The sequence below is a fragment of the Lonchura striata genome, chromosome 10 (assembly GCF_050655825.1).
Source record: "Lonchura striata isolate lonStrDom1 chromosome 10, ASM5065582v1, whole genome shotgun sequence".
NCBI lineage: Eukaryota > Metazoa > Chordata > Aves > Passeriformes > Estrildidae > Lonchura > Lonchura striata.
In genome coordinates this window covers 16,096,435-16,120,926 of record NC_140712.1, presented here as the reverse complement: position 1 = coordinate 16,120,926, position 24,492 = coordinate 16,096,435, and the positions used below count along the sequence as shown (strand labels likewise).

General features: G+C 36.7%; 1 protein-coding gene across 1 annotated transcript in view; it reads right to left on the bottom strand.

Annotated features, from left to right (window-relative positions):
• Window positions 1-905: 905 nt before the first annotated feature.
• The window catches only part of EFL1 (elongation factor like GTPase 1), a 66,298-nt gene continuing 42,711 nt past the window's right edge, over window positions 906-24,492 (bottom strand). The window contains exons 16-20 of the mRNA XM_021537581.4: window positions 23,138-23,269; window positions 20,568-20,715; window positions 15,930-16,933; window positions 13,251-13,435; window positions 906-3,210 (exon numbers count right to left, since the gene is read on the bottom strand). Of these exons, the coding sequence (XP_021393256.3) occupies window positions 3,022-3,210; window positions 13,251-13,435; window positions 15,930-16,933; window positions 20,568-20,715; window positions 23,138-23,269 (1,658 nt within the window). The 3' untranslated portion in view covers window positions 906-3,021. The remainder of the gene's footprint in view (window positions 3,211-13,250; window positions 13,436-15,929; window positions 16,934-20,567; window positions 20,716-23,137; window positions 23,270-24,492) is intronic.

The following is a 24,492-nucleotide window of genomic DNA, read 5'->3' as shown; positions in this document are numbered from 1 at the left end:
TAAAAAAGCCAGGGATCATTTTGTACTACCCCTCTGAAAAGCCTGTTGCTTACTCCACAGCCATCTTTTCAGATAAACAGTGTGGGCTTTTTCTTCTATTTTAAGAAAGTTATAATCCAGAATTACTGTTTTCATGAAAATATGGCAGAAGGGACAATGACCCATATAACTGTCATGGAATCATCTCTAAAGCCCAGAAGTTTCCTTAAGGCTTGTCTCTAACTCTGAGGCCCCTGCTATAGCAAAAAAACCAAAAAAGATACAAAATACTCCAGGGTAGCAGTTCTCACTGGCATAAATCATTCCGAAAGCAGTGATATAACAGTGATTTATTCATTACCTTACTTATTACAGTGTAAAAGAGCCATATGAAAAAAATCTGGAAAGAGCTCTCCACAGACAGGAAAAAGCCAGTCCAGCACTGAACTGGTGATGATGAACAGTCTGCCTTCCATTTGTAATTCCACCTGAGAAGATGCAGATTTTAGCTGTGCTCTGTGGCCACTTCACAAAAAAATCTTGTAACAGTACTGAATTCCCCTCCTCCTCAGGGGGTAGCAAACCTGTGTGAGCATGTAAGAAATGCAGGGCTTCTGAATAAAGTTTTATTTTTGCTGCCTGGGCAAATTATTATTTATTGTTACCCTTTTACACCAGCAGCTTTTCTGGGAGAAAAAAATGCATCCAGATGTCTCACTGGAGAACAGTGAGACATGTAACTTTCTAAGGGTGAAGGACAAGGCTTTTACAAGGCCATGAAAATGCTAACAGGAAAACACTACTAAATTTTGCCTTTTTTTTTTTTTTTTTTTTTCAAATTCCAGAACCAGCAAGTCTTTACAAATATAAGCAGTTTCAGTAAAAAGAAGTAAGATGATAATAAAAATATTCCTCTAAAGAACCAGTGGGGTGTTATACATTTAATCTTTGTTAAAATAGGAAATTAAGGAGGAGGGATGAGGAGAAGAAAGGATAAATTAACAAACAAACAACAAATAAATAAATAATAAAGCTCCTGTAGGAAAACAGCATCTGTTGAAATAGAAAATATCTGTCAAACAGCCCAAACCACACTATTTCATGGTATCTATTTTTTCCTCTCATTAGTCATGGTTTGCAGGAGTTTTATGACCATGGAATGATGCAGCTGTAAAAAAACAAAACAAAACCTTTTCAGTTTATTAATAGATGCTATAAAAATAAATACTAATTTTTATCTTTTCCACTTTTGAGTAGATCCAAAGTAGCACAAAACAAATCAAAAAGCACACACTGACAACAGAGGATATGACTAAGCCACATCAAGTAGATAAGAGCCCAAACTTCAGACACGCTGCTAAATCAAATTGGTATTTACATGTAAATATTTTATCTTGCATGTAAACTATTTGTCTCAACACCAGTCAGATCAGCAAAGCCTAGACAGACAACTCATGTTAGCTCTGGAAGTGTTCTCTTTCTCAGGGCTGTACTGAAGCAGCACATCACAGATACTGCAGATTTGCAGTAGAACTGGTGAAGAAACACACAGTATGAAAAGCACACACTTTTTATCACTATTCCAACATATCTATGTATGGTTTAAAATAAGAGAGTCTACTCCAAGGACCAAATTCAAAACATTTTATGAATACCAAAGGACAATGTGCCAACATTACAACAGGTACTAAAAAGCCCTTACTCCTGTTTTCATGACTGTCCCTCTCCTATACATGATGCAACAAAGAAAACTACACTCTTGCCTAGTTTCAACTCTTGGGTTTTCACAGGCAGTCTGGTATGAACAAGAACCGAAATGAATCAGAAGCTATGTGAGAATTCAAATTATGCATTTAAAAAAATGGTGATGACAAAATAGTCCAGCTCATTCACATCCTCTCCTCCATGTGCTCTTCTGTTTCTGCTTCCAAAGGAAGCACAGAAAAATTTACACAGCATTCTGAACCAAACTGAAGTTAGAAAGGAGAAAGCCTAATAGAAGAAGCAAAACTATCAGATACCTTCCCTGAAGAATTTAGGTTGATATGATCAGGGCCAGGAGAAAAGTCACTTGAGCTCCCAGTTCGAGTTTTGCTGCCAAGTCACACTGTGGGAGGATTTAAGCAGACCTGAAAGCTTCTAGTCCCATCTGTAAATGGAACTTGTCTGGCACTAGATTTAAATATGAAAAAACGTTTCAGACAGATATATTTGAGGAAGCCCTCTCTAATCAAGAGTGCTGCTTTACTTCCAGAGTTTTCAAGTACAATGTACTTTACTGTCTGCATAAAGTATGTGAAGAAAATTGATGTCCAGTTTCTCATTTATTCTGGAGATACTCGCTCGTCTCACCTGGAGTCTGTGGAAGCTGAAGTTTTTAATAAGGTGTGTTTTAAGGAGGAAAAACAAGACAAATCTTGCTCAGCTTTTTGCAGAGCTGTCTTCCACATATACTATTTTTGCCCTCTGCTTTAAAGATATATTAAAAGATAAAAGATATAAAGATATATTACTGCTCTAATAACTGCTTACATGAGGAATGGAGTAAAACAAAAAGTTTAGAAATTCCTAATAGGCTTACTTACATCTATTTATATACAGGTAACTATGAAAGTTATAGGTAAGAAACAAATACATTACAGAAATTAATTTAAAAAAACAGTCAAAACCATTAAGGAGCTAAATTCAGTGCATGGTTTATTTGCAAGAAGCTAGTTAACCAGCTCTTACTGTAACTACATGCAACAAATCAGAAAGAAACAAATTGAATTGGGAGTTCCTAATCCTTGTGACAGGAGATTCAATAGGGCATTAAATTTTAAAAATTGAGACCAATTGCAGTGAATACACTTCTATTTTATTTCAATAAATAAACTATTTTCTCTGTACAAAAGTTGGAAAGGCTTAAGTTTATTAAACATAAGCCACAGACAAAGCATATAAGAAAAATGGTATCAAAGAACAAAGTCCAAATGAAATTTTGCATCTGCTGCATATAAAATACCCCACCCACAGATCAGGAGAGAAAGGGGGCAGACACAGCTACTTATTTCTGCTCAGAGTTCTTTGCTTCTCAGCGTGCTCCACGATTTTTTCTTCCACATAGAGCCCCTTTCTCTTTCTCACTGCGTTCATGTACTTGCGGGCCTGGTTCTCCGAGTCCGCCTTCTCCCCAAAGTGCAAATATTCCTCCTCCGTCGTTGGCACCCAGAACGGGTCACTTGAAATGATCTACAAAAGGAAACAAACAAAAAAAAGAGTAAAGTAGCACAAATTTATTAGCACATTTCAAGTAATCAACTGCTGAAGTAGAGAAAGCAAAGTAGAGATCAGGTTGTCTGGAAAGCCTGCAATTCGCCATGGAAGCAGAAAACAAGACCGAAGACACACTCTGCAGCTCTGCCCAAAGAAGCCCACAATAACTTTTCAAATTCAACTGCAGTTATCTGTCCAAGTTTTTCTAAAAGCAATTTCAACTGCCCATCAGCAAATAGTGCCAAATAATGTTCAGAAAACTCTCAACTTCCAAGACGGAAGTCCTTATATAGAATATTATCACACAACAATTGTATTAGAATTTATCAGAACTGAAGATTTCTGCTCATTTCTGTGCCCTATGTTTTCCAATCCCAATCCTGAGTTGGACAGATGGTTTAAAAATCACTGTTTCTGGTTCTAACACATATAGCAGAGCTGTTCTTGCAGCTTTGTAGCCCTTCTCTAGAATAGATTTTAGATCTAACATGGTCATAACTGGACATATCTTTATTTCCAGTTCATCCTCTGTACCCCACACTTGTGAGACTAACATAGAGAGTATTACAGAGAACCCTAAATACAAACATTAGGAAGGGATGGAACTGACTGTATAATGTTACACAGGTACTACTGCAGATTTCAAAAATACTAATTTTCTTGATTGTAGATTTCCTCACAAGAGGCAGTTACAGTTAATATATTTACTAAAAAAAACCCCAAAGGTAATACCAGATTAATTTCTTAAACAAAATCCTCATGGAAAAAGCAGTCCAGACAAGTATTAGTTACTGCAAGAATCACGATAGTTGTAACAACTGAGCACATTACTCTATAATAATTTCTGAAATATTAGCACTAGCACTAATAACTGACAAGGAGAGAACAAACTTTCCTAATTTACCAATTTTAGCTTAATGCTATAAGCCTTTTCTACCTTTGCAAACTTTTTCTTCTGACAAATCCTTTCAATTGCCATATGGTGCTTCAACCAAAGCAAAATAACCTAGAGCTCAGGTTATACAAACTAGAAAGAAGAAGAATTAAAAAATGATGACTGAAAATGGATGATTTTCCCCAGAAACATGGACAATCGTAGAGTCCTAATTTAATACCTCATGTTAACTCCAACACAACCACATAAATTACACTTTATGGGGAGTTAGCAGAATGACTATGGCAGCCTAATTTGTATTAGGCAATACTGTAGGTTCAATCTTGCAAAAATGGGATGTAAAGCTAAACCAACAAAAAGAGTTCTAGTTTGCTACAGTTAAGCACATGTACAGACTTGTTAAATTAAGTGCTGAAAGTGACAGCCAATCTCAATTATTTACATGGGAAATAACTATGCACAGGGTTGTCTGGCTGAAAACCAAAAGCAAGTAGAGCTCAGAAATAAACAGCCTGAAACTCAGCTTTCCAAATTTTTATGTGTTTATTTTTCACCATAAACGTAAGAACTGCCTAACCACAGAAGAATCTGCTTGAGTCATATTCACTATGATGTCTTGCACAGGGCCTTATAATCAATACACAGAAACTTAAAGCTTACATCAATAAAAAAGAATGTTCCCCTCTCTATGAGAGTTTGAGAGATTCACTGATACTTTATGCACTAGAAATACAGAGAAAGGGCAGTGGAGATCGCATGCTGACTTGATAAAGCTGTAGTGATGCTCATTCTGAACATCTTAATGATGTAAAGCTATAGTGGACTTTCCCTTTCATGATCTGCCTAAAAAGCTGAACAAACAAAAATTTCCAACTCTAAGAACACATGAAGAAGAAAAGGTGCTCAGTGGATTTGCTTCAGACTGAGGGAGGTTATACAGCTACAAACTGGTAAGTTCAAGACTGTTACTATGCCCTTTGATGACATTTTTTTTTTTAATTGGCAAGAAATGCAATGCTCAGAAATTATGTCCAGAGAGAAGCAGTGAGAGAGCAGTTCTTGAAGAATGAATATAACACAGGGGTCCAAAAGTATACAAAATTGAACTTACAGATCTAATCTACCTGTAAATATTTAGATACTGTAGTGATGGATGTTTAAGAAAATCCCCAGGTTCAACAGACTGGCTCTTTCAGGAACTGATGAAACACTTGCCCTACTTAAGTTTTGCACTGGATATTTCTTCCACTGACAAGAATTCTTTATGCTTCAACAGGTCTCAGGGAAGTCAGCATAACAGCAGGTTTAAATGTACTATTCAGTATTTACTAGCCAGCAAGGGTAAAGCTATTTCAGCACAGGGTTACAGAATCCTGGGTGAACCTTGTACTGCTACATGATGCAGAGCAGTGCAGTAAAGAGGTTAATTAGGTTTCAAAGAACTACCTCAGGAGTTAGTTTGCCTCATCAACCTGTCTAAATAATTCAGCCACTACACACTGCTTCTAGAGCAAGATCTGGTGGTATTAGAAAATTTCTGTTAGAGAACTACACCTACCTAAATGGTACAGATACACTATAAAAGATAAATTAATCAGCACATGTGTTACCATGCCATGGTTAAGCAATGGGAAAGAGAAACCTAGGCCATCATCTTTAAGAAGTCACTGTAACCCTATTATGACACACAGGGGTGTTACTGAAACAGTTACCCAAACAAAGAAGTAGGAAGTTTTTATTTTTTGAAAGTTCTGAATCTGTGAGTGAAGGCAAAGGCACAATCCAGACTGTTCTTCTTTATTCATATCACATTAATGCATCAAGGCAAATGTTCACAGCAGGTGGAATCCATCATTCCCCTGCTCTGTTAATACAGTGCAAGCATGCAAAAGGAGAACGGTCCCAAAGCATTGTCATCAATTTCCTTACAATGGGAACTGTCAGAATGGTGGGTCTGGGCTTCCTGGAATCAGAGCTAAGAAGCTTTTTAGGTCCTGAGCTATTGTTTGTATTCATGGGAACCTCACAGGGATGGTTCTGGAATTTGTAACAGGAATTGAGTTTTTTGTCTGGATGAAGCCCTCAGCGATGAATTAGATTCTAAATGGACCATTCCTTCTGGAATATGGTATAGTTATTTCACAGAGGGCATTTACTTTGGATCCTTAAAAACCCACAAGATCAAAGCAGAGCAGACACCCAGAAACATTATTGTTATATGCCACTTCTAATTTAAAATTATTTAAATGTTTCCATATACTACTTTTTCAGTACAAAACTAAAACATATAGCCTAAGACCCCCCCTTAAAATCAGAAATGTGAAAGCATCTTGACAACACCTTTTCAAAAAGTTACATTCCTAAACAAAACCTTCAATCAAAAGAGAACCAGACATTCAAAATAATATGCCTTCTACAGATGAAAAATCTTTAAGGGGCTGAAGCAATTCAGTTAACCTTCTATCAAAGGTCTGTCTCTCTCTGTCAGTGTGAGCAGGGGGGAAAAGAAAATTACCACAGCCAAATATTGTGCCCCAAAGAAGAGATCAAGAGGCACTAATATTAGGAATAAGACTCTGTAAAACCAACAGTATTATGGTATTGTTAGCATTATGATAAAGTACATTTTCAAATACCACCATACTGTGCATGACTTGGTAACTAGCAAATTCAGTACACCTTTTCTCCAGGAATTTTTCTAGGACTTGGGAATTTTTCTTTTTAACAGTGTGAACTAGACAGTGGCCTGTGCTTATTTATCACTCAATATCAGAATTCTCTGTCAGGGACAGCATCAGCCTTAACTATAAACAGCCCAGCACATACACAATTACTCCTTCAAGTGTACACAACAAAGTGCTTCCTCCTTAACACAACCAAGTATTTCTATACATCTGCAAGGCTCTTCTGAAAGACATTTATTTTAAAAAGTGAACTATAAATCAAGATCCATGCAGTAGATCACTGGACCAGCATTTATTCTATTAGAAAACAAGCATTTTCTCTAAATGAGACCATATACAAGGCAACACAGAAAAATGAATCAGTGCACAGCAGCTGATACAGTTCTTAAATCTGTTATTGTAAACACAATGCCTAAATGATGGAAATGTTCCTATTAAAGAAGCATTGAAATTAAGAAACATTTAAAATTAATCTTCATTGATTTATTTTCTAGAAGTCTTGAGTGATACAATTAGTTTAAAGTATGACTATAAGCATACCTGTAGAATTCCATTATGCTTTAAAGAAAAAGTCCCAGTCAAATACATGAAGGGTGTCCCATTGCTCACTGCAGAACCCACTCTAGGTATAAATAAAACTGTTTATAATGAAGTCAGCTGGGATTAGGTATTTCAAAGAAGTGAATAGATTACTTCAAATGTTGTAAGCAAAAAGTATTCTTCAGAAGAACAAACCATTCTAAAGCAAGATGTTTTATTAAATATAACAGCTATTTAAACAAACACACCCAAACAATGAAGTGTCCTAAGACTTGTTTAGTAAGAGCATGCAGAGTAGCACAGGCAAAACAGATATCACTCTCTTTTAGCTTAACAGTGACACATTAATAATTCAAGTTATAAATGCTTGTATCTCTATGAGAGACATAATCTGAATACCTGTAATAATAATCAACAAAAATAGAAATACTGTGAGCATACAATGTCAATACTGATAAATTATACAGTGTGTACTAATCTTGCAAGTTATTATGTAAGCTAACCAAGCTTTTCACTAAGACATGAATTAGAGCAGACCACTTGCAACTCAAGAGGACTTGGAATTTTAAGGCTTAATTTGAGGATGATTTATTATTTGCATTTCAGTGTCACCCAGATGGCTCCAATAGTGATCCTGGTCCCATTGTCTAGTGTATTTCACAAAATGATGGTAAGAAACAGTTTCTGCCTAAGGCAGCCTAATTATGCAAAACAAGGTTGAGAGAAGCACCAGAAGCAAACAGAAGGGATCTGCCTAGTTCATCCAAAAGGTCAGGCAGATTTGGGAACACAGCCATGCTCCTGGTAGCATTTATCCTACTGGTCCTTACTGACTGATGAAGACAAAATTTCTTTTGAGCCAAATATCATCAATGTGGAAAATGCCTTAGAGCTGGGCCATGAATAGAAAGAAAGAGCAGTCTTACACTGATGGAGATTTTTAAGACCAGCAAGCAACATTATGGCCTTTGTGAATTGCTCAGTAAGAAATGCCAAGAAACACTAAACTCAGTGTTGACTGGGCACAGCAGCCATCAGCAAGCCAGGAAAAACATTATGCCAGAAGTTCTTTCTTCTGTAAAAAAAAAAAAAAAACCAAAAAAAAAAAACTATTATGCACAATTTCAAAGATGATATGGGCTCCAGTGGATCAGAATCCTTTCTACCTTTGAAAATTTGATGGCAGAAAGGTAAGGTATTTCAAGAGCATTTACAGTTCAAATGGTGTCTATTGTCTATCACCTAGTAATGACAATGACACTGACACAGACTATGCAATTGAGAAAGGTACAGCTGATATGAGCATCTGAAGTAGCCCTGAGAAACTAAGAATTCAGAGGTGCATATGAATAGTTACCTACTGTTTTTCAAGAAAACCACATGTAATATGCTGGGTAATGCTGCACAAGTGGTTCTGCACTGAGCACAAGCAAATTCAAGGCCACTTGGGTACTGGCAGTGTGCTTCCAGAACAGAGAATACCCTACATGAATGTACTGGATGTGGACACCCTGCAAATAAAAGCATCCAAAACTACCCCATAATTCAGAGCTTCCACTCACAATATAATGGAGACTGCCAAGGCCTGAAAATGCCTGGTTAGATACAAGAACTCCTCTTAGAAGAAATATTGTTATAATGAACATTTACACAGTTAGCTATAAAATAAACTCATACAAGTTTACTTTGGCTCAGGAGCTTCATCCTTGTTTGTGTCTCAAACAGTGACAGATAAGCTTTACCCTTGACTTCAGCCAGGAGCTGTTAATGGGAATTTGGTAACTGGAAACAAAAAAAGGACATGTGTGACTCTACTGCTGCATTTTTTCCTGTTACTTAAGAAGCATGTATTGAGAAAGAGAATTAAAGCCACACCCCTACCACTCTTATTTACTGTTTCAATTAGCTTCAGATGCTCCTGCCAAAACAATGAGCTTTTTATATTTGAAAGGTTCCAGGTTACTCCTCGAATTCATTTATGTGCCCAAACTGTCACTGGTGCAATAATGTATGTAAAGGTACAGCTCAAACCTAGAATAGATTCTCTCTCATTACCTCAGCCTGCTTCCTGTTTAATGCAAGCCTAACAATCCAGCAACTTCTATATTAAGCCCCATCTTCCGAGCTGTAAAATGACTTACAATTTGAAAGGCATGAATTAAAATTCAGAGTATAAAACTTCCACATTCACAAGTCTCATATTCCTAGCAATTATTACACACAGCCCTTCTCTTTCTCCAGAGCCCTGAGGCATGTTCTAGGCACTATTCTACTTAGAAGGGATAATGACAAAGAATTCTGATTAAATGTGTTTACAGTTCACTCATGCCCCCTCAAGAAGAAAAGTATGTTTAATAGTTAATCTTCATGCAATTGCAAAGATGTGATTTAACAGGAATACTATACATTTCACAACTTTACAACTAGTAGATGTCTTTGACAATCCTTGCTGAAAATTCAATCAGCATCTGAATAGAGCCACATGTATTATTTCTTTTTACTTTTAACACAGATTTTCCAAATGGGATCAGAGTTCCATTACTCTTAAGGATTGTGCAATCACAAATACATTCTTGTTCAAAACCTTATGATTAAGATAAAAATAACGTGACTGAGTAAAAGATTTAACTGCAACGAACTGAGAACAAAAGAAAAAGGCTCAAACCAAAACATACATTAACTGAAGGTGTAGTATTAATTCAAAGTTTAAAAAAAATATAACGAGTTTGAAAGTACTGCCAAGTAAACCCAACACACCTAACATTTGCCTAACTTTTAAAATTAGTTTTTTTTAAGATGGGACTAAACTGAAAACTCCCATTAATGGTTCCTTGGTGCTGTTCTTTACAGGCACAAATAAATTGCATAAGCATGCCAGAAGACATTAATAAAAAAGGAGTATCTGACAAGATAGACCTCCATATATGTATTGCTCCATCCCTTGGGGCTGGAGCAATCTGAACTACACAAAACCCATTCATTAACTGAATTTAAAAAAAATGGCAATATCATTCCCCCAGAGACCAAAATGGCTTCATTTAAATGTAGGCTCTATCATTGACTTTCCTGTATTCAGAGTCTACAAATATAAGGAAATATAATGAAAGAGTGAACTCAAACCTCACCTCTTTAAACACACTATATGCATGTGATTTCCATGGGACAAAGTGTTTGGAAGTTTAAAAATCCCCCAAACTGTCTATTTCACTTTGTGTAAAATGGGTTAATAACACATTAGAAGGAATTTGTGCAGACAAATACATGTCCCAGCTAATGAGCTGAGCACACTGAGAAAACAGCAGCAGCACAGAGCTCTTTCAGAATGCCATGGAAGGGTTTGGAGAGTGTACAATTAAAGCAGCAACCACACTCTCACTAACACAGTTTTAACACTAAGGAAAAAGTAGTGTAAGATTACACAAAGTTCACATCATATTATCTTACACAATGATGCACTGAATTTCGGATTCAAATAAAATGCTGGTGATTATCATGTAAATACATCTACCATAATTCATCAGGAAGGTGATAATGTCAAAGTCATGCCCAACACTTTATGCAACTTAGTGCAGAACTCAAAGAGAAGAAGAAACAGGAGCTGAGATACAATTGTCATGGTTTCTCTGGTCATACTAACACTAGAAATTCTGAAAATTGTATTTATTTAGAAATTGTCTTGATGGTGTGAGAGTAATGTGCACTCCTTCTGCCATCACTGCACAGAGATAATATTACTCATAGCTTAGTAAAAAGGCTTATTTTATCACAAAAGTATGTGAGCATGGCTTTCATGGAGACAAAAAACCCAATCCTCCCCCACTGAAGGATTTCCCAGGTGGAAAGGTGACTGCTTGCACAGTAATTTTCCTACTACCAATGCATTTAACATACTAGCTGCAATTATAATTTCTCTCAGAGGTCAGTTTTAGAACATGCTGCCAGTTGTTCAAATCCTTCTGTCCTATGAGTATCTATAACTATGTGTGAATATCTTCTTATGTGAAATTTGTAATATCTGAGAGTAAATGCACACACCACAGCTTGGGGATAGAAGGGGAGGCCTAGAGCCACCGGGTTCATTTTTGCTTAGTGCTGGAACAGAGGAGCTACAAATCCTAAAGAAGCTGCCATTAGATTTGGTTAGCTGGAATTGATGTCCTATTAGCTGATATTCCTTTAGGGCACTGATGTCAGAGGCTCAGACAAAAGCCCACTAAAGGCACAAAACCTCACCAGCAGTACTTCAGAGGAGACCATCCAGAACTGACAAAATTACTGTACACAGTACAGCCAACACTCACTGGTTTGAGGTACCTAATCTGCAACTGGCTGTAACAAAAATCCTTATACTCAAAAGATGCAGTTTCTCTATTTTTGTGTGTGTGTACACCATCTGAGAAGGGTTGTCCCTTTTTTTTTTCCTTTCTGCATTCTGTGCAGCTGTTTTTCCTTTTGTGGTTCTATGTGAAGGTGGACTTAGTTACAAAAGATTAAATAAATCAATGTAAGGGAGGAGAGCTAAGTCCTTGGTGCAGGCATTTACTAACATCAGTAAGGCACCACTGCCAAGCAAGACAAAATGTACTTTTGCAAGTGTACTGTTTCAAGTATTCTTTCAAGTACTCTTCCCAACTCTTTTGCTAGCACGTGGCCAGTTTGCAGAGGTCCTCCTTTTCCATTATCATCCACATTACATTTCTGACACAGCTGAAAGAAATACAGTTAGTGGAGTTTTTATAGATACCACCTAGTGGGACAACTTAGCTGTGGATGAAGAATCCACACCATGTGAAAAAGTAGCACATACTTCAGCAAGTAAAGCAGCCCATAGCTGGCAATTGCAGGGAGTGTCACTGACCTCAAAAATCTACAGTTGGCTGTACTCAGAGACTTGACATTTGAGGTGACAAAATAAATCAAGGATCAAACAAACAAAGGTTTTTTTCATCCATTTACAAAAGATTCTACTGTCTTCTAACACCAAATAAAGGAAGGCTTGACCAAAACAAACAAACAAACAACCCCCAACCAAATCCAGAAAAACATAGACTTTGAAGTTATTTTAAAAATATAAGGTGAAAAGTTTATACCCACTGACTTTTGCCCTTGAAGCCATTTTTAGCTTTTCCAGTGGAGTCTTCTGAGGAGCCTGACGATGCAGGTGTGTTTGTCTTGAACAAGCTCTGATTTACAGCTTTTATTTTTTCCCCCTGAATATCTACTCTCCACATCATAGGAACAAACTACACTGCACTTTCAGCTGGTGACATTCCTGACCAGTTTTCCCACTTCCCACTTGATTTACGCCTTAACATTCAACTCTTCATTTCTCTAAGTGACAAGGATGACCAAAAGGAATAATTTTGAGGGCACCACTACTTACTATCAACAAATTTAATTTTGAGAGAATTAAAACTATTAATTTGCCTTTTAATCAAGAAAATTTATATTGGCTTGGAATATGGAAGATGCCTGCTAGACCATAAGAGGTTAACTTTCATGTGCATTAGATTTACTGATACATTTATTTTCTGTTAGTGGTAGGTTGGGGCTGTTTTGTGGTTTTGACTTTTTTTTCATTCCCTAAACAAGTTTACCAGAGAACTCATGAGAAAGGGCACATAAATACAGGAAAACACATCTATAAAGAAACAGTTTCATTTATGAAAGACTTACTTGCTATTGAAATAAAAAAGTATCCCATCTAAACAAAATATAAATACATTTCTGAACAGCATGTCTACAAAAAGAAATAATATAAGGCTTTTTTCCTCATTTCAAAAAGGAATTAATCAAATGTCTTGACCAAAACTTAACCTTTTCTGCTTATTATTCCAGTCTGCCACATCTACAGGAAATAGATCACCAAAACAGATGGAATGAATAGATATTTTTACCTCCCAGTGGCTGAACACCAGCTGTGGACTGGCCAGCCCACTGGTTCTCTTCCTGATTTCATCAGCAAAGCCAAAGCTTTCTGCTACTGGCAGGACTGCCTTAATAATAAACACATCCGTCCCCTCTTTCATCTCCTCCTGGAGCACTCTGCCTTCCCTTTTGGACAGCACAGCATACACTCGACCTGCAGAGACACAATTCCCATCAGCTTGCCAACATATTCACATCCTGAATACACCATGAAGAGAAATACATCAATATTCGTTCAGGAAGGTACAGCTTTAAGTAAAATGTGTAACATTTTTTGGCTAAAATTCTTTTTTGTAAGTCAATCAATTAAATGGACACACTAAATTCAAACAACATATTCTGCCACACAATGTGCAGAACCATCTGAGTAACATTACTGCTGGATGAATCCATCTATGTCCATTTCAGACAATCATATTACTGTTTCAAAAAGGCACTTTGCCAGAATATGTGCCTAACTTGCTTTTTTTCTTATTACCAAATATTTGAGAATCATTACTAAGAAATATTATTGTGTTTCAGGACTTGTATCTAAGCTACTGGTAGAAATTTGCTTGGATCACCATATTCCTACATGGTACTTGTCCCAGATAGTGCAAAGCTATTCTAATCACAAAAAATTAGTTTTTCTGAAATACTACATATTTATTACGCTTAATGAGTTCAATTAGTTTGTTAATAAATTCGGTCTTAAGTTACTCAAGGATAATTTCAATTTTCTTTCCCAAGTTAATATTTAATCTATTGAAATACAGTGTATACTTCATGAGAGTAGCTGTGAAAATGCCCATATTTGACTTCGTAGTAGGTATCATATTTTTGGAAGTATTTTACAAACAAAAACTAACAAATACATTTGTGTTGATCAAGATAATAAGTACACAAGAAAAACACTTATCCCCCTGTCCTATTCCCTCTCCTCAGCTTCAGTTCAAGTTACATATTGTCAGAAAAGCTTGATGGAAAAAGTTTTATATTTTGAGAACACAAAAGACCTCACTTTTGCAGAAGTTACCATCTTAGAAACAAGCAGATCTATATGGAGATATATTGAACTTCCCAAAGTATCAATGAATGGAATGCCAAAGGAAAGAATAAAGATACAAAAGCCAGTGGTTTGACACATGTCAACTGCCAACCCTGAGTGCATTAAAGGTCTGCTTTTCTCTCCTCCTAATGAGGATGCAATTTATTAGCTGAAGTTTCCACAATAAAAATTAAACCCATGAATTTGTAATGAACTAAGTGTATGTCCATGGCTATTACAACACAATTCACATTCATTAGACTGTACTAATTAATCTGCATGTCTGAGTCCTAAATTACATTCATTAAATAAATATATATATATATATATATATGAATTAAAAAGCCATGTTTCCATTTGGGTTTATGCCACAATAAGCCAATGCATGTTTATTACTCCAGTGTAAAAATCATGCTTTTTGGGTACTGAGTAGTTTGGAAAACAGCAATTTATACAGTGTTTTTGAGGTATAAAAATTGGTACCTTGCTTATACCTTGATATAGAGACTCAGAAGTACTGTGCCAATGTGCTTCTGGTACAGCAACACGGAACAATACACAGTCCAGTTTTGACAGCTATTAGTAATCTTATACATTAGAAAAGAGTTTGAAATGCCAGAGTTCCCTGTCATAGGGGATATTTAGGGTAATGTGCCCATAAGCCCATGGCAGCACACCCTTTACCTGGCCCACTACAGGGTACCTCCAGCAAAGAACAGGATCATCTGCACAAAACAGTTGCTCACTCAAAGGCATTTATTTTCATTACAACTGTAATTTTTGGTCTTTGGACTGCTATCAGTATGATTGTATGCACAACAGCTGAGATTTTTTTACAAGTAACCAAATATTTAATTATTGTACATGGGATATGCTGTAATTTGTGCCATGATTATTACAGTCAAAGTAAAATTGCTGGTAGCTTAAGTTCATTTTAAAGAAAAGCTCAGTGCTTTGGATCAAATTCAGCGTGCAAGCAACTCCCATGGAAAATGCCAAGAACAAATACAGTTAAGTGGTGTCATAAGCAGGTAATAAAAACAAGTTTAAGTAGGTGCAAGTGGTAAAGTAATATTAGTGACACCATTGAGAAACTTGCATACCAGAAGGATAAAGATGCTACTTAAAAACAAAAAAACTACCAACTGGACTGTAACAATAATTTAATACTCTTTTCCCTGATTTTATTTTTGTATTATTGTATTAAAATATCTTGATATGGCATTTGCTAAGATCTTGTACTCCCTTAATAAACAGGAGAGATTTTCCTTCTCTTCATGGAACTTACACTTAATTACAAGACACAGTATTGATATTCATGGGTACTGAAGCTAGTCTTACAAAAACTTCATAGAAAGGCAACGTTTTGTATCTTGCATTTCAAAAAGGTGTAGCATTTATACCTATGGTTCAGACAAGCAAGAATGCTGAATTCTCATTCAGAACAGTGTAAATATTACAAGCATTAGAAAGTCATTGGAGCATCTTACTGGTGAACTCTAAGACTCCTGACAAAAACTTTAATGAAGTTACACCTTCTGATTCAGTCTCATGTATAAAACCTCACCTTGGAAATCAGAAAGCAAATTCTTGGCAAAGATTTATTTTCCTAAAACCTTACCTAAAACTTCTGCAGTAGCCATGATTTCACATGTGTACATTGCTGCCATGAGTCTCTGTGGCTTTGCCTGCAAAGCATAACGACAGGCTTCCTTCATGGTGGCAATCAGCTGTCCAGAGAAAGGGCCATAACAATCTGCAAGTGGTAATTCTCCTTTGTGTCTGCTCATTTTCTCAGGTGAGTCTGTGCCACTTTGGTTCCTGTCCTGGCGTTCATTTGCTCTGGAACCTTCATCAGTGCAACTGCTTGCTAGAGTATTATCTTCATTTTGCTGATGTTCTGTGGTATCAAGTTCCCCTGAATCCTGCCTATTATTTGACAGAGTATCTCCAGCTTTATTTATTTCCCATTTTTCCACTGAAAAACAAACACCCATGAGAGGCTCTTCACACATGGGGCCTGAAAGTGTAGCCAGCTGAAATCCACTTACTATGCTGTTGTCAAAGTCTCTGTATTTACCTACTTCTTTCACAGAGTTCCCAAGGCACTGCCACACAGATCTTTTATAGCCCTCAAAATTATGTAACAAAATATTAGGCCCACACTTCCGTGGTCCAAATGACCAGATCTGATCAACAGCATTTCTCCACTTTCTTCCCTGAAGACTTTTCTCCAACTTTTGCTTGAATTCTTTGATTCTGTCAAGAGTCTTCTGATTTATCTCATGTGTTTTTTTATCTTCATTCAGAGATGTGTTGAGTTGTTCCATAGTTCGAATTAAATCACTGTTTTCTTCAAGAAGTCGAGTTACCTCCTCAGGGAGTGGCATTGCTCTCACACTGAGAGTAGCTTGTTTATTTGGAGTATTAATTGTAACAAGCCCATCTGAATCAACCTGAATTCCTTCAGGAATTTTATTTTGGTCCTCTTTTGTTTGGTGTATGACAGCAACTTTCTGCTGTTTGCCTATTTCTTCATTCACCATATCAACTTTGGGAGGTCTTGTTATGGTCTCTCGGAAGGGTATAATAGGAGCAGATACACTGATCTGCACCTTTGCGAACCTGCAAAATGAAGTTTAAGAATTAAAAATCTTGAAAATAGTTCTAAACTTGGGGGTGGGAGGTAGGGCGATGGCCTTAACATGGAACAGATGTTCATGAAGAAAACTGATTGCAACATAGATTACTAGGTAATGCATTTCAAACCCAAATTTTCTGTACTTCAAAAAAGAAGCACTGCCTTTTATGTCTTCAGAAATATTTGGAAAGGAACTCAAGAAAATAAAAGCAAAAGCATTGCTATGCCTCTGCATAAATCACTGGTTCACCCACATCGTGGAAAGTATGTGCTGTTCTCTGCCCTCAAACGAAACAGAACTAGAAAAAAACTGAGAATAAAGATGATCAAAGGAACGCAAGCACAAGAAGCCTTCAGATGTTGCAAGGGTGCAACAGTGACCTACAAAACCACGTGGGGTATGGGAAAGGCTGACCAGGATTAACTGGGAACCAAACCACAAATGGCCCTGGACTGAAAATGACAGAGGCCTGGGAAAGCATCACAGTTACTCCAGTTTTACTCCTCCCACCCCTGCTGTTGGCCACACTGCACAGACATGGTACAGAGATGGACACTTGGTGTGAGCCAGAACATCTGCTCACACAGGGACATGCCCAGAGAAGACGAACCACTGGGAAAGCCCAACAGAGCTTTGTCTGATAATCACTATTACTAAAGCTTAATGCTATGAAGTCAGGTGCAACATTTTAGGTATGTTAAATGTTGTGAATGATGGCAAGGAAAAAGGAGGAATTATTAATTATCTGACAGACTCAAAGATCAGAGCTATGTATCCTTCCTAACCAGCCAGGAGTTCTGAGCAGGTTCATTAAATGACAACAGAAGGACTAACCAAATTTCCTATGTTCTGGTAAATTTTGGCAGTGATCAAAAAAGAAAATACAATTTTAAGATTTATTTCCATGGGACTCAGAACCAGGAGACTTATTTCTTTTGCAGTTTTTTCAAGAATTTGCATTATACCAAGAAACCAAACACAAACCCACCCACATGTCACCATTACCTTAATTCTCTTTGTTTCTCATTCTGAAAAGGGTAACTTAGTCCCCCCATGCTTAGTATTTGCAATGTCCCTGGGAAAGAAATTTCTAAAAATTTATATTGTACAATGCAGAAAATAAAACATTGAAAGTTACAAGGTCTAATTTCTTACTCCATTCAAAAAGAACTAATTGGGAAGAAAAAATATAAATTTGGTGAAATCAAGCAGAACATATTTAATCATTCAGATGAATACAGATGACTAATATTTTAGTTGTTTCCATGTCTCTCCACATCTCTGACAATAAGTGTCACTTGAACATAATTTTCTAAATACACAGTGGGAAAGTTAAAATTAAATAGGCACCTTCTAAAAAGTCTGAATAAAATCTTGACAATGCAATGTAGTTTGAATTCAGCAGAATCTCCCCAACTACTGTAACGAGTCCAAAAGGATCAAATCTGCAAAACCCAGTTGATGCAATTGTAGTAGATGCCAATATCAGGACCTGCTCCCTTACTTCAAGTGTGACTCAACCATCTTGCACAACCTTTGCCAATATTTTGGAGGAAAAACTTGTGGGTCACATTTTAGGTTATTATATGCTGTCTTGATCCCTAGTTCAACATTTGCTTTTCCAAATTATGTGCACTTAGGAAAAGTTAATTTATACAGAAACAAAAAGAGCTAATTAAAACTAACATTTCAGAGCACAACTTCTTCTCTTCACACTTCAATAGTTAAGTAGTGCCAGTTTACTACTGTCAGAATTAACACAGAATCCATGAGGAATGGAGCAAGACAAGAATCCCATTATGGAGTTTTTCTTCTACAAAATGAGGAGAGAAGGAAGGGACAATTCTTGTCCCACTGATGCCTTAAGTTTCAGCTTTCATATTTTCCATATTCTGTACTGCATTAGTATATAACTCTGAACTTCATATAAAGTGTTAGCAAGTTCTCCACACAGTTTAGTCAGACAAAACAATCCTTTTCCAGCCTGAGAACCAAGGACACTGTTGAAGCTTCAGGCCCAAAAAATACGAACAACAGCAAGTTGAGGAGAGCAGTCTGGGAGGATTTCATTACCTGAAGCTGTAACTGGACAATTAACCCCAATATGGAAAAGAACCAAAACTTAAAAAGGTGTGAAACTCATGACTCAGAGTCCATCTTGGGTGTAGCCTCAGCCAGGCTCTAGTACTGCCCAAGGGGTATCCTTTGAAGGCCTTTTTAGGAAAAACCTACTTTATTTCTTTAATACTAGCCTCTGTTCTAGGTAGCCTCCCAAGGCATCACCACAAGCTGGTGTGTGAGGGATGTCAACTAAAATATGCCAAATCCTGAGAGGTTTAGAAGGAGGATGAGCTCCATAGTGAACACACCTGCTCCCAATTTCTGCTGGAAGCTGGTACCCAACTGAGAAATCATGAACCACAGTCAGGCAGGACAATGGTGGGAGCTCTGCTTGTCTGTGTGTCCAGGTGTTTTTTGTTTCTGCTCACAATGCCACAAGCACAGGGGTACAAAAGGGTCACTTTTGACAGGCTGTCATTCTCTTAACAAAAGACAAACTAGATAACAACTCATAAAAACCTCTGAAATCATGTACATGAAACAGAAGTTTAGGGATGCAAATGTACATAAATGTATGTAACTAAGTCCTATTAGCTGCTCACTATAATCCCATTATCCTGTCATGGAGTATTATTTTAAGTTTCTTTTTTTCAGATTGGGACCATTGCCAATAATACAATCCTGCTATGTAACTTGCTGCTAAAGATAGGCACAACCAGTTTTGCTTAAATGCATTACATTTGAACAAAACGTATCAATAAATAATACAACATTTTTAGTAGTGGTAAAAATACGTTGCACTAAATTGTAATGACAATAACCATTAAAACATACATCCATTTTTACAAGTGATCCAGCCTAATTTTCATAAGAAACTACAGTTGTCTGATATTAACTAAACTGAGTATGGGTACAGTAAGACAAACATTCAACCATTCATCAAGTTTGCTCTTTGGTTTAGGAAGAAAATGCCAGTAAAAGTATGTGGCAGAAGCATCAGAAATGTTTTAGTAAATGAAGTTACAGGAAGGGATTGTTTCAGATATCTGTTTTTCTGCAATTGAAGAAACATTAGAGGATACTAAATGTGTGTATGTGTGCTTGCAAAAAATACTACTCATGAATGAGAACAGATTAACATTTGAAAAAAAAAATCAGTGAGAAAAGGCACAGGATAGAGTGTGTACATACAATTTTGGTCTTGGTGCTTTATGATTTTTCAGAGTTCATTTGTCAGACCTAATTCTCCTCAGGTTTTATTTTGTATAAATGCCACATTACATTCTTAATTAGACTCTTGAAAGTACTGCAATTTGTAATTTCTAGAAAGTGCCCCAAGTCTGTGTTAGATACATAGAAGTGATAAACTAGTGCCTTCTGCCAAACTGCAGATAATTTTATAGCTCCAAAAAGGTACATTTATGACTCAATGGTAAAAACTGTTTGTGGATAAAGCTCTATTTTACCAGAATATAAATCAAAGATATCCATCTGACAGAGAAATACAACAGACACCTACTGAACTAAAAATATTTCTTCCTCCTTGCCCCTCTAACCTTTCTTTCAGGTCATCCAAGCAGCGCTGAAGATGAACTTCTCCTGCTGTCACCAGCACATGTTCTCCTGTCTCCTGGATCAAAACCTGCACACATGGATCAGCTTGGTTTAAAAGTTTCATCCCTCTGACGAGCTGAGGCATATCACCTAGCAAAACAGGGCATCATTAACAAAGGAATACTGGGAAAGAAATACTCAAAATAGGATAGACTTAAACTGAGAAGTAGTAACACTCATTTTTATGGAAGCCTGAACACAAATAGGTATTTTAGGAATACACAAAAACTTGCAGTGGGCAATTTTCTGCATATGAGTCACAGAGAGCAGCGTGGTTTAAGAGCACCAACTGAAAACATAAGCTGCACTCAGCATTTGTCACCAACAATTTATGTACTGATGACAAAATTCACATCATACAAATATAACCATATAACACCACACTTCAATGGATTGCACATTTTTTGTTTACACAGCTTTACAGCAGGTTCAGTCACCTATTCAGAACAAGTCACCTATTGACTATGACTGTGCTATGTTGCTTCCTATACACAAGTAACTTCAGATACATCTTATGAACAGCTCACACCCAATAAAACCCCTGAATTTTATCAAAATGAAGTGATTAAAAAATTCAGGACTTCACTGCTCATTTTCACAAATTATCAAATAATAACCTTTTTATCTATTACAACTTTTAAGTCATTTGTCAGTAAATAATTTTATTTCCTTGCAATCTTTTATAACTAAGTGTAGTAACTTCTAAATTGCTAATGCTTAAAATGCTCCAAATAAATAAATAATATTAACTTTACTAAAATATAAGTATTTTATATGGATTACTTAGAAGGCATAACTGCAAATAAAGAACAGGAAGGATTTTGAAGCCACTAGAAAGCCACTAGAAAGCTTTAAAGTAATTAAAATCTGAAAAGAGGAAAAATCATGAATGTGAGAGCTTTTCAGTGAAACAAATCACAGCTGTCCCTTAAAATAAAGGTGTTTAAAATGAGCTGTCTTAAAGTTAATGGAGAATGAACAAGCACAGCTGAGTCAAATTTGGCTAGATTACATCAAAGCTACACATAAACACCTCATGTCAGCAGCCTTTCATAATAAACACACTTTAAAGAAATTAATTATGAATTCTTTTTTTATTTTACACAGGCAGTAGAGAATACCCCAGGGGTTTCCAGGAATGTATATTCATATTCAGAAGAAAGAGTGACATTAAAGTGGTCATTCACTTGGAGTCTATGAAAAGAAATATGATATTGTTTATTTACTGATGAGCTTAAAAGGTGTAATAGAAAAATATCCTTGAAAAATAAACAAAACAAAACAAACCCCCCCCCCCCAAAAAAAAAAAACAAAGTGGAAAAACTGCAGTGGTATTTCAGATGGCCAACGGAGTTGAACAAAGACTTTCAACTTTGTCTCTGCATTTAAACTCACAGAGTAATGAGTACTTTTTTTTTTTCCTTTTGGAGCTTATGGCAACCATACAGGAAGATTTTCACATGTGTGAAGGCATGCTGTAATTTTGTAAAATGTACATAGATGAGTCATTTTTCAACATCAGCAGATGTCGTTTTGAAGCAGGTCTGATGTTTAGTGCAATGCACACATGTGACAATGTGAGAGGGCCACCTCAAGACTGCACACAGATCTCTGGGCAACTGCAATGGCCACTTTTTGCTTGTCTTCCTGTTATTGCAAGCAACAGTGGATTTTTCAGGAAACTTCTGGCTTTTTCAGGAAACTTTCAGGCTTTTGTCCTCCTAAAAAATTAAGTTCAGGTCATAAATTCAGAAGCTACTGAGGAGAAGAAACTAAGTAATGATGCAAGAATGATTCAGCTTCATTTCTTAAGAAACAAAAATTACCCCCAAACTGGTCAGTAGTTCTAGAATTACATTCCTTTAATATTTTGAACTTAATACTACAATTTGCAGAACCCATAATTTCCAATACTTTCAAAACAGCTTAAACAAATGTAGGATGTACAATATATGATTATCTGATACTCAAACACATGAAACAAAGAGCTGCCAAAGCTGTCCAATAGCTCTCTAAAAAAACATGTAATCTCAGTGTTAAGAGTATTGTGCAACTGAAGATAAAGCCAGTTATTTTGGTTCTACCAACACTACAACAACAAATGGAAATTGGGCTGAAATTCAAATAAAGCCAGAGGTATCCCACTCTGTTTTGCAGGAAGTGGGGTGGGGGCATCAAGAAGCAGTACTACAAACTTACTGACATCCATAGAAGAAGGGCAGCAGACAGAACCCACAGATCTGCTCACCTTCACTAACTGTCAGCCCATGCAGTGTTTGACTGTCACAAAATGGCACAACAGCTTCTCCTGTGTCTCCTCACCTACTGAGACAGGAGCGAGGCAGCTGGAACAACTCACGCTGCCCTCCAGGCAACCTCCAGGTTTATTTTATATTGGGCAAGTCTCTCATTCAGTGGCTAGCTCATGAACTAACCAAATCACTGAGGGCTGGAAGCTGCACTGCTGCCACACTGAGCTGGTGTTACCATCCCCATTCTCCTGGAAGCTTACTTGGATGTTTGGGTTCAACTGCTACTCGCACAATCGGGGTAGCTTCAAAGTTGAGAGGTGTAAATGGTGGACAAGCAGGTGATGTTGATAGTGTTGCAGACTTCAGCACAAAATCTTGCAGGCCTCCTATTCCTAATAGAAATTGGGGGAAAAAAAAGGCAAAACAACAAAAAAAGATCACCAACTGTCATATTAAATGAGACTAAAAACATGACCATTAAGTTAAAAAAGGTGAAATAATTCTAATTACAAAAGGAGGATTGAAGAATTCTTCTTCACTGTTCATATAAAGTATCTGTTAAGATACTTGTCCATACACTGGGTTCTTAAGCCTCTGGTGTGACATTTGATATTTAGTCTCACAGTTCCCATTGCATTCCCTCAGTATTTTAAAAGGCGTGTTTATAGCTCTGAAAAACAGAAAGGACATGAGGAATTTTTTTTCCCTTCTAATATGTCCAAGCCTTTGTACAGCTCAGATTTAATTCTGGTGGTTTAAATTTAGAAAAATTTAGATTGCACGAGACCTGCAATGGTCATCCAGTCCAAAACAGGGTAAACTTCACAAGTAGATCAAGTTGCTCAGGACCTTCTTCTCAAGGTTTTCACAGTACAGGCTGCACAGTCTCTGCTGGCAACCTCCTCCAGTGTTTCATTATTATTATTATTATTGTTGTGAAGAATGCTTTTTTTTCCTTCCCACCCCCTCGTGCCCATTTGGGATTCACTTTTTGTCCAACTTGATTCTTGTAAAAATGAATTCATCCCATTGTAGGCTATTAATTCTCATTCTATTATACATTATAATGCTGACAAGGTGAAGAAAAGTGAGATTAAATTGTAGTGATAAAAGAAAATATAGAAAAAATATTAGCTATAAATCTGCAAAATAGCTGCTGTAAATGCATACTGAGTTTTGGCTGGCTGGCACATTTAAGAGACTGTGAAATTATTGCCTTCAAATTCCTAACCAACTGCACATCATTCATAATTTACTCAAAGCTATTAAAACATGACTAGAAGTGTGTGAATAATAAAGACAACAAATAAAGCTGATATCAATTTATACAATCACTTTTCCTGATGCTCTTTCAATCATAAGCAATGAGCTTTGCAGTTCTAATGGAGTATAAATTAAATGAGCGTGTAACTTGTAATGCTAGGAGAAAACTGAAACCTTCAGATCATAATCTATATCTGCTTAAAAATTAAATTCACATTGTAGACTGCAGTATATTTGTGCTCTTTCCTCCTTACTGTCTCCTACATGCCCAGGGAGTTCTTCACCCCACCTCCCCATTATCACCCTAATACTTTTTCCAGTTTTTTATATTTTTTTTTTTGGCTTAGTTTTC